The sequence below is a fragment of the Magnolia sinica genome, chromosome 17 (genome assembly GCF_029962835.1).
Source record: "Magnolia sinica isolate HGM2019 chromosome 17, MsV1, whole genome shotgun sequence".
NCBI classification, from domain to species: domain Eukaryota; kingdom Viridiplantae; phylum Streptophyta; class Magnoliopsida; order Magnoliales; family Magnoliaceae; genus Magnolia; species Magnolia sinica.
In genome coordinates, this window is record NC_080589.1 from 8,502,084 (window position 1) to 8,513,564 (window position 11,481).

The 11,481-nt window shown below is 40.3% G+C and overlaps 1 protein-coding gene across 1 annotated transcript; it reads left to right on the plus strand.

The window, feature by feature from the left end:
* Window positions 1-252: 252 nt before the first annotated feature.
* LOC131230315 (uncharacterized) lies at window positions 253-10,878 on the plus strand. The gene is made up of 7 exons (XM_058226172.1): window positions 253-812; window positions 3,371-3,568; window positions 3,745-4,017; window positions 4,834-4,936; window positions 6,728-6,846; window positions 8,403-8,579; window positions 9,562-10,878. The coding sequence occupies exons 1-7, from the start codon at window positions 480-482 to the stop codon at window positions 10,288-10,290; spliced, it is 1,932 nt and encodes a 643-aa protein (XP_058082155.1). The 5' UTR covers window positions 253-479; the 3' UTR covers window positions 10,291-10,878.
* The last annotated feature ends 603 nt before the right edge of the window (window positions 10,879-11,481 follow it).

The window sequence follows — 11,481 nt, forward strand, 5'->3', positions numbered from 1 at the left end:
ATCAGATAATAACACAGGCTTTTTTTTTGGTTCATGATACATCTAAACTGGGACAGATGATTTGAACAGTTTAATTTGAGTTTATTGCATGTCATGTATGCAAGTACTAAGTAATTTCTAAGTGCCTGCGTATCATACATCACACTCTGTCGGAGTATTAAAGCTTTTCTAATAATGTAATTCCTCGAGGACATTTCGGTAAATTTAGTAAATCTGATGTCTATTCATGGAAAAATCCATTTCTTTTTTATTAGAAAGCAGGTAAATCGATTCCCCAAGCGCGATTTCCGCAAATCCTTCTTCCTCGGTTCTTCAAATCGCGATTTAGAAGAAAGAAAAAATCTAGAAATTCTCTTCAATCTCTCATCTCTTCCCCCATGAATTTTTCAAATTCAGCACAAAAATCGCATATTCTCTTCCACCATTGATCCTCTGCAAATGCTTGCTTCTCTCAATTCATCCATTTCTAGGGTATTTTCATGAGAATTCGCTCCAGATCGGGCTTTTTCTCGATTCGGATGGCGACAGCGACCGTTGCGACCGCTGCTGGCGCCGCGATGCTTCTGTACTACGTTCTCAGCCGGAGATTGTCGGGGAAGGACGGAGGCGACGGTGATCGGGACGAGGATCTGTCGAGGTTGAGCAGGGTCGGCAGGAGGAGGATAGCGCGGAGACCGGCGCAGGCGCCCGCGACGTGGTTCGAGGTGATAGCGACATTGTCGGAGACGCTGAGGTTTACGTACTCGGAGACATTGGGGAAATGGCCGATTGGGGATTTGGCTTTCGGTATTAATTATCACATGCGGCGGCAGGTCGGTGGTTTTGAATTTTATTTTTTTCGTTTTTGGAGCATTATCTGTTTTATATGATTTTGTGGATTTGTTTATTCAAATCGATGGGTCCTTTTCTTTTTTCTCCTTTTACTGAATTTTCCTATGGATTGTTGAATTTGGTTTTTGTTTGAAGTTTTTCTTTTTCTGCTGAATTTGTTATAATTATGCGCGTTTGGATGCGCTATGAATTGGATTGCCACGATCAATCAAGAAGAAATTGTATTTTATATTCATGTTTTTATGATAATATGATAGAGCCCCCTTTCTGCTGTAGCCGTTGGCAACGGCTGTTGGATCTGGACCGCCCAGGTCATGCTGTGGATGGGCAATGGTTCAAAGTTTACGCTGCTTGGACCATCCTAGCTATCCCTTTCACTTGCTTTCCCCCCTAGTGTTTAACCGTTATCTTTGTTCGCTTTGTACTGCCATTTGGAGGCTAGCAATCAGAGGTCTATGATAATCCAATGTTTGTTTTTTAACTGTGGGCCATCCATGGTAAGGCCCACTAAGTGGACAATCTCTATTAACTGCCCCTTGCCACACATATGGAAGAAGCAGGGCTCTATATTCTATATCTTATCATAGAGACATATCTAGTTCATCCATATGCGTGCCCGTTGCCACGCATATGGAAGAAGCAGGGCTCTATATTCTATATCTTATCATAGAGACATCTCTAGCTCATCATCTCCCTTTTATTCAATAGGGAGTATCATTAAAAACATAATTATGTTTGTCATGAATCAGTATGCTTAATGAGGGAATAACCTTCTAGTTGGAGATACGTCCATTCCTACTCCAACGTGATATTTGCTGCTTGGGAGCCTAACCCCTCATTGTGAATGCTAAAGCAGGTTACCACTGTTTGGTCATTTCCCTTTGCTCTTTTCTTCTTCTTCTTCTTCTTCTTTTTTTTTTTTTTCTGGAAATTTTGTGTGCCCAGAAACTGTAGGGATGGAGACCACCTTTCGGCCATCCAGAACCTTGATCTTTGGTCCCTATTATGAGGGGGCATCCCCAAAGAAGCTCCCCATTGGTAGGGGTGCAATGGGCCAGGTTGATTGGATGGGTCATTGCACTAGGAAGCAGTGCTGGATCTGAAATTGGACTGGATCAGGTCTAGGTCCAAACCCCATCCTGCTTGTCAAATGGGTCACATATAGAACCTTTCAAAGTTGATCAGACATACCAACTTTCCCCAAACTGGGGAACCTATCTTTTAAATTGGTTGGATTGGACCAACCAAAAATGGACCCGATCTAAAATTGGCTCTTAAATTCCTCCAATTAAGATAATTAAGACAATGAACTTAAATCTAAAAACCCATTTAAAGAAAACATGTAATTGGGTGCTTACCAAATAGTCTATATCAAATAGGGAGTTAAAAATTAGACCAACCAAATTTAGACCCAACCCAAACCCAACCCGTGGCCTGGATAGGTTGAGCTTGTATATGCTTTTAGACTTGACCTGAACTAGTCCTGACTTAAACCCACTTCACTTGAACCTGGACCCAACCCAGACTCAAACCATATACAAACATCTGGGTATGGGGCTGAAATTTAGACCCAATTATTAAATGGGTTCGGTCTAGAACTCCTGTCAATCCGACCCGGCCCAACCCATACAGCCATACCCATTGCATGATTTTAGCTGTTTGGGAAAAGTCAATCCAACTCTAAAATCCAATCTGAAAATTTCGCAACCATTTATTTTCATAATTAATGACTGATGCCATAAAGTCTTTGTAATCAACTTTTAAAAAAAATAAAAAATAAAAATAAAATCTAATTTCCCTATGTAATAGACTATTAGATAGCACTTGATTGTAATCAACCTATGTAATAGTCATTACAATGCGCTTGTGAGAGTTTTGTGCCTTCATTGCCAGTCCCAAGCCCGGGTAAAGGAGGGTCGTGTCTGGCTGGTTGCCAGCATCAAACTTATGCCATATGAATCCGAACAATATGACATTCCAAACTCATGCCAGGGCATCCCCCCTGAAGGTATGGCCCTTGATAGAGTGGAATGGTGGTATAGGATTCATGCAGCTGACCCCAGTTAATTGGGATAGGGCTTAGATGATGATGATAATGATGATGAATGGCTGATATCTTAAAGTCTTTGTGACCTACTGTTTGCTATTACTTGATGATTATTTTGATATTTATACAAATTATTGTTACATTTCCTGCTTTTCTTTTATATCATTTTATCCAATCCTTGATATTTATATAACTTAGAATCTTTTCTTTCCCTTCCTAATTGATATCTGCATCTTTCTGGAAGAGAGACTGTTACCTGCATATGTTTTCTAACAAGCTTTGTTACATGGTCAACATCACATTGTTTTGTTTATCTTGTTTTTGTTGATGTTTTGCTCTTCGGTTGAGCTAATTGTAGCGCAAATTTGGACAATTTGTTTATTGTGTCTATAAGATGATTCTAGAGACACATTCATCATTGTAATACTCTGTTGAACTGGTTGAAAGTCTCAATCAAGGAGATGTTGTCACATATCTAATTTACCATTGCAGGGTAACCTACAAGTTGCAAGTGTATATGCTGGAAGTGGTTGTGTACAGCTTAAAGGTCCTGAAATTATAGCCGAGCTGATTCATCTCTTAAGGTTGTTGACCCTTTGCATGCTTTTCTCAAAGAAGCCATTTCCAGTGTTTTTGGATTCTGCTGGCTTTTCTCAAGAAGACGTTCTCCTTCAAGAGCCCAAGGCAGGGGTATGTGATGTTTAAAGCATGTACTTTTGGTATAAAGTATTCAAGGAATTGTCGATAAAGAAACTATTCATGGAATTTCTAATGCTCCTGTTGCACTTATTAAGAAACAAAGTGATATTCTTGCATAGTCCAGTGCTTCTACTAATATTTTGTCAGTTACTGGCCTATCTGTGCAGCTTCTGAAGCCTGCCTTCACAATAATACATGACAGAGGTTCAAAATGTTTTCTTTTATTGATTCGTGGGACCCACAGTATTAAGGACACACTGACAGCAGCAACTGGTGCAGTGGTTCCTTTCCATCATTTACTGTTACATGAGGGTGGTGTAAGCAATATAATTTTAGGGTATGCACATTGTGGGATGGTGGCTGCAGCTCGTTGGATAGCGAAACGTACTACTCCCTGCCTTCTTAAAGCAGTTGGTGAACATCCGGACTACAAAATCAAGGTAGTTATCACATCAATAATATTTTGCCCATAAACATAGAACCTACCCATCCAATGTTCCAACTTGGCACCTTGTGCATCTATGCGATGCCATTGCCAGCTCACATGGCCTTGGTGGAAGAAAAAATGGCATGATAATACGCTTTTTTTATAGTCATGCACTTACTCTACGATTTGCTTTTAATACCCTTTCTTTTATGAAATATTGTTGCCATTGACAAAACTGAGGGGCTTTGTTTGCTTGATGAATTGAATCATGGCAATTTCTGAATATCTTTTTTAAAAAAAAAAAAAAAAGAATCGTTACAAAAACAAAACTGAAACATCAGAGAAATGCACTAATTGATTTTTTTCATCATGGGTGCACAATTGAATTGAATTGGATAGCTATTATTATTCCGAGAAAGTGGAAATGACCAAATTGTTATTTCAATCTTCTCAGTACTCATTCTGTGGGCTTTGCTCCAAATTGCGATTTTGTTACTTTGAAAGGAACATAGCTGCAATATGAGGGGGCACTTCCTCAATGTGAATAGCAGGAAACATCATTGGTTTTGTTTTTTCCTCTTTATCAAACTGAATGATTAGAATGAGGTTGTGCATCAAACACAGCCTAAATATTGCTGAACTGCAAAGTAAACAGGTCATTAAAGACAACGGTTCTTTGGCAATCAACCCTAAATGCATGTATCCATACTTTTTATTTAGTTCTAAAGGGATCATGATTTGTCCTTTCCACCAAGGCCTGACATTGTTTATTCTGCTTGCAGATTGTTATGATATGCAAAATGGTAATGTTTTGTTTTTCTATTTTTAGATTGTTGGACATTCACTTGGTGGTGGTACAGCTGCACTTTTAACGTATATTCTTCGGGAACGAAAAGAATTCTCTTCCAGCACTTGTGTTGCATTTGCTCCAGGCATGTATGGAATACTATGCTGGTCGTTTGGTGCAAATATTTTTAAACTGCAGATGATTGCATGGTGTGTTTCTCATAGAATTTGCTTTGTTCTAATCTTCAATTATTTGAACACTTGGGATTTGGGAGTCTGTTTTGGCTAAGTGATGCATGCATGAGTGTGAAATGTGAAATGATCGCATTCTATCAATACGCTATTGTTGGGGCTCATCATGGATCACTTATATTTCTAAAGAACCACTTCGTCAAAATCACCGCAACGGATATTCTATCATTTAATTAAAATAGGTCATTTCTTTGTTGGGGCCTTGGGGCTCATCATGAATTGCTTATTTTTATGAAGAATCACACTCTTAGACAACCATCCCATCCATGTCTTGGAAAATGGAAGGCTATTAAAAAGAAGGCCATCCATTGGATCATCTGATCAGCATCATTTTTTGCTTGGTAGCCCAAGAAACTGCTGCACTAGGCGGGCAGTCCAAATTTGTCAATTGGACTGACCAAGCATCCAATGGACAGTCCTGCAGGAACTTGTTAAATTCTCCTTTATAGTAGTGGTAAGGTTTCGAAAGAGGGAGTTGATGCCACATGGCCTGGGGAACCAGAATGTGGTAGAACCATATTGCTACACGACACGTGGTAAGGTTGTCTTTAAATCAGGATTGTCCTTCCAGTGAGACCCACTATGGATGGAAAATGTAGATAAGATGATCCTAGCCATATAAACAGTGATCTTTAAATCGAAGGTTGGGAAGGAAAACAACTAAGGGGTCGTTGCGGAGCGTGAATCGGTGGTAATTGGTGTGTTTAGGAGAAGATCCAATTCAGATTAGATACACCAAAAGGTACTTTTTTGAAATCACAGCAAAACCATGTGATTATATTTCACATGGATTCCGATTACTGCCAATTCGCAAGTCATAGTCATCCCACTCACTCTCTCTTCGAACTACAGGCTGCCAAACACAATTTGGTGATTCTAATTACCGGATTGCCAGATTCCACTAGATTCTAATTACAGGCTGTTAAACTCAACTAGTGATTCCAATTCACATGGATTTCATAGTAATTGCCAAATGCATATCAAATACATGTTGCTACCAAACGACCCCTCATGTCGACATTAAGTGCTGGAAAGAAAAGATAAGTGATGGCTGTGGTCTTCTGCTAAGGATGATTTCATCCATTCACGCTGAGGCCCATTAGTTTGACAGTTCAGATTGATATATAAACAAACTGCCCACGTATAATGCAGAGAGATGGATCTACCATATTCTGGTTCTTCCAGCTTTACCATATCATCTCCCTTCTGAGGGTGCTTAATATTGGACGACATTAGAAGTTGTGATCAAGCAATCGCAATCATTTCTAGGAAGCTTGTAGGCTAAACATATGAATCTAAACTAGATTATCCTGGCAACTGGAAATGGACTGTACACCTATGTCTGACTCTTTGGTTGCTATGAGAAAAAAAAAATGCTGTTGTGCCTTTCTCGTATGCTTGATCTGCAGTTTGCATCCTTACCTTAACCTGCTAGCATTTCAATGTTTTAGCGGCTTTAGGTGTCTTGATTATTATCTTACTTTTGAGTTTTGAGGTTCCATGCTCAGAATGAATATTGGAAGCTTTATACAATTACATCTGCCCATAAACTCTCATGGTATTTTCAAATTTGCATGCTTTGTTAGTGTGATACTAAGAGGTTCAATTTCATCAGTTCTTAGAACCTCCTACAATATTAGTGGAATATGTGCTTTAACGTGCTAATAACTTGAGGCATTCTGCAGCTGCCTGTATGACATGGGAGTTGGCAGAATCAGGCAAACACTTCATTACTACTGTCGTCAATGGTTCTGATCTGGTGCCCACATTCTCAACGGCTTCCATCGACGACCTTCGTTCAGAGGTGCTCCAACTTTCTACAGAATCACTATGTATCACCGCTTTACAAATTTCTAGTCTAATCATGCGACCAAATTTCACCAGTTATGTAGTCGCATTTATCATCTTCAATTGATTAATCTTTAAGAATTAGTAATGAATTTCGCTATAATTTTGGACATTGGAAGGTCAGACTAAAGCATGACAGACAATGGATAAAGTCATGCGAGTAAGAATCTACATTCCATTCTCCATCTGTCGAATCAGTTCATCTACCCTTGACCCACCAGAACATCTATGGCACATGCATCTTGTAGTTTGGTGATAGTACTAGGCTAAATATCAGGCCATCTGATCTGTCACGTCTTCTCTGTTTGGGAGGCATGATATATTGATGCTGAATCCTTTCTGCCCTCCTGTCACAAGCTTAACCATTTCTGGCTCTAATTTAAACAGTAGGAGGCTTGTATGTAGCAGGGTCGAGTGAGGCTTAGTTGTAAGTTAGACCTTTGTAGGGTAATGTAGAGATCTCTAGAAGATTCTAGAATTGTCTAGGGAGTTTTGGCAGCTAGACTTTAGTATAATTGAGAAAGTTTAGAGGGTTTCTGTACTATCCAATGAATGTTAAGTGGTATAATCCAAGCCATTGATATAAGATATCTAGAACGTTCCAAGGCCTATATAGGTGAGTTCTACTCATTTGAGACTTCTGAATTCTAGCAGCTCTTTCATAGAACTCATTTGAGACTTCTGAATTCTATCAGCTCTTTCATTGAGCAATACAAGTTATTTCCTACTCTACTCGTGTTCTCTAGCGTCCTAATCATGTTCTTGTGCACAACGCTTGGTGTTGCAAACTTGTGGAGACTGTCTTGAGTAGCTTTGCGGTTTTTACATGGGTGCTGCTTGGGCAAGAGGGATAAGGAATTAGCAAGTCCATGACTCTCCATTCTTTGCCTTTGATGCTTCGTTCCAATTACTTGTCTTGTTGACAAGAATTCTCTTACCTTTGCAGTCCTGGCACAGTGTGTTAATGATGAAACTCTTGGGCTTATTAAGGACTGTGAAGATTAGTGGTTGGTGATTGGTAGAGAGCTGTCCGAAGGGCACTAGCTACAGAACCGTTGGGAATACAAAATCAACATTCATCCTAGTCTTATGTTTTATGTTAAAAGTGTTATATGTACAGTCACTATTAAGAGGTTTTAGGCCTACACACTTCCCAATTTTGGTATAGAAAGGAGTTAGCTTAGGGTTCATGAATCCCAGACGGTTCAACTGCACTACTTACACGTGTCCCCAACTCTTGTATATAAACTGAAGTTCATGCGCATGTACAGATATTGACTTATTAGTTGCATTTAATTTGGGTGTAACAAGAGAAATATTTCTTATTCCAGTGATTGATATCCTCTTAGGCCAATTGATAAATATTAGCTGAGAAAGATGTTTCTTCATTATCTTGTGTCAAACTGCTGCTACATAGGACAGTATTCACATCATGATTCGCCAAGACCTTGCTCACTGCGAATGATGCAAACATACAGGTGTATTTTTTAACTAATAATTTTCTTTTTGCAGGTGACGGCATCATCATGGTTGAATGATCTACGGGATCAAGTCGAGCGCACAAGGTTTCTCAATGTTGTTTATCGCTCTGCATCCGCTTTAGGATCTCGTCTGCCATCTATAGCCAGTGCTAGAGCAAGAGTTGCCGGTGCAGGCGCACTTCTGCGTCCCGTCTCCAGTGGTACTCAGGTAAATTTTAGTAAATGATGGAGGGAACTTCAATTCTTTTCTGGTCTGTTCTGCTGATTTACTTTTTTCAGTTAGGGAAGTCATTGACAATATTAGGTGATGTATTTCCCAATATTAACTGTTTCATCGGTATTTCTATATCTAATGCAAGTAACGCCTAATAATTTTACCCTCACAATTAGTTTTAAGGCGTGCATAACTTTCCAATATTCAAAGGACATGTAGGCATTTTAATTAAAGATAAGGACATTTTGGTAGTTGGGACGTGTGGTTGGTTACCAACGTATGGCTAAGGTCATATTTATCATGCAAGAAGCCATTCAACGGCTCTATTTCACTCAGAAAAAGCCAACATGTGTAGCCCGCACGGGCTCCCTCCCTCCATCCTTAGGGCCTGCTTGTTTGCTAGGTATCCATGGGAAAAGAGAAGAAAGGGACATTGACACACACACACACTCTCTCTCTCTCTCTCTGTGGGCCTGCCGTCCAGGGGAAAAGAGAACGGTCCAACGGAGGGACATTTTCTGCTATATGAATAATCATTTAGACTGGCACAAGAAATGAGTTGACTGCTGTCTAATGAAGCTAGGATTTCTGTTTTAGAAACAAACAGGACGCCTGAAATGGAATCTGTGATTGATCATATGAGCATTAGTGATTGATTCTTCTCAGTCAGTTATGCAGTCAACACTTGCTATTCTCCGATAAAGTAAGTGCATTAGAACAATAGACATGGTGGGTGCAACCTTTCAAAATTAGAACAACAGACATGGTGGGTGCCATCATTTCCTGTGATTAGCTCCTACTGCCATGTTTGGAACTATGCACACCAACTTGCTATCCTCCTGATGTTTTTTTCTGTTTTTTTTTCTCCTTACGTGTGTGGCTCTGATGACAGTACATAATCAACCATGTCTTTTTATTCGTTTGAAACTGCAAACCTAGTTGTAGAAGTGAAAAAAATGTCTGTTTGACGTTCCAGGATGTGATGAAGCGGGCTCGGAATGTGGCTCAGGCTGTTGTCAGGACGCCCTCATCCCTCTCTTCATGGTCTTGCATGGGTGCACGCCGACGCACTGTGGGCACCCTACCAAACTCTAAAGAGGAGGAGAGTACATCCGTTCAGCCTATGCTGTCTAGTAGAGACTCTGAATTGATGGTCGAAATCGTCAACGGACACCCAGAGATGAATGATCTGGATTTCGGCTGCTCTCGGGACACCATGCATGATGAGGCTGAGGAGGAGCTAATCCCAGTTGATGGAGTCATCGGCACATCAACGGCTGAGGACTTTACCGAAGGTGAACTATGGTTTGAGCTGGAGAAGGAGCTCCACAGGCAGGACACTCAAGTCCGGGAAGAAGAAGCCGCCGCTGCAAAAGAGATCACTGAAGAGGAAAATGTGGTCATGGCGGAAGCTGTAGAAAACAAGAATACCACATCATCAACTGCTCCTGAGACCCAGAGGTTCTATCCACCAGGTAGAATCATGCACATTGTCGCCTTACCACCATCCGATGCTAGCTCAGGCGATGATGCCCCAACCGAAGAGACAGTCAGCATCTATGAGACACCGCGAGACCTGTACACTAAGCTACGGCTGTCACGGACCATGATAAATGATCACTACATGCCTATGTATAAGAAGATGATAGAACAATTGATCGGCGAACTCAAGAAGGACGCCGAAGTTTGTAGCAGTATATCGTAAAAAGGAAAAGGAAGGCAAAAAAAAAAAAAGTTGTAATATTTGGACGTGGTGGCCAGTGCATGGACCATTTGTCTGAACACTGCCCAACCTACTTGATGAGTGGTATGGCCTGATGTTTGTGGAAGAGCGTCGATGGGGTGACAACCACCTGATTGACGGCCAAGATTCATACCTGTAGATGGGCAAACCTCACATTATGCATTTGATGACAGGAGAAAAGGCTCTGAATCTATGGGATACAAAAAAGATACAACGAATGATAAAAAAGCATCCTGTATCCACTTCATCAATGTAAAGACATGAAACAGTCTGCTTCTGGGTGATGCTGGGGAAAATCTTTTTTTTTTTTTGTTAAATCTTGGCACAGAGGTGGGTTAGGAGTTAATAGATAGGTGGTGTAGAGGTTGGCTCTTATGGCTATCTCATGGCCTTGTTTTATAAACTTGGGTGGATTGGTTTTGAAGGTGGTGAGCAGGGCGGAACGGGCTAATGCAGACTGGGCTAATTGTTTAAAAGCCATTGATGTTTGTAGTGGTGTACATAAGCTTGGGTTGTAATTTTATAAAGTTGTTTTGTTTGTTCTTCTAATTATGCTCGGGTTATATAGGCAGTCAATGCGTGGGGTTTTTCTCAGGCGGTGTTTGAATATAAGTGTAGTTCCCTTTCAAAAAACAAAGACATGAAACAGTCCAATTAGTTCTGAGTCATCGGGGTTTGGTAGAATGCATTCTCATCAATTGTAGTTAGAGCCGAGCCAAACTGAGTCGAGCTTGGCCCAGCTCGGCTTGGCTCAGCCAGCAAACTACCCCAGCTTGGCTCGGTCTTTGAGCCTGATTGACCAGCTTGGATCGGCTTGAGTTTAGGTTCAAAGGTTTTTAATATATAATATATATAATTTATTTAAATATATTAAGTGAACCTAACCTGTGTCGAATCAATTCAAACCAAGTCAAGTTTCGAGCTCAAAATATCAGCTCAACTTGGCTCGAACCCAATTTTGAGCCAAGTCGAGTTGAGCCAGTTAATTGAGCTAACTTGGTTCATGTACCTCTAATTATAGTAGGATCAATCAGAACTGTAACCATTTGGATTCGGGTCATGTTCACTGATCCAAACCTTGAAATAATTTACGCCAAAAATAAGTTCTTATTCTAGTTAATAGTAATTGTGTATTGGAAATCTTGATTTCTA

Bases quoted from the DNA above. Each gene is read 5' to 3' on its own strand.
- LOC131230315 (XM_058226172.1), top strand. From the start codon at position 480: ATGAGAATTCGCTCCAGATCGGGCTTTTTCTCGATTCGGATGGCGACA. The intron at 4,937-6,727 runs GCATGTATGGAA...GGCATTCTGCAG, and splicing joins TTGTGTTGCATTTGCTCCAG to CTGCCTGTATGACATGGGAG. The intron at 8,580-9,561 runs GTAAATTTTAGT...TTGACGTTCCAG, and splicing joins CCGTCTCCAGTGGTACTCAG to GATGTGATGAAGCGGGCTCG.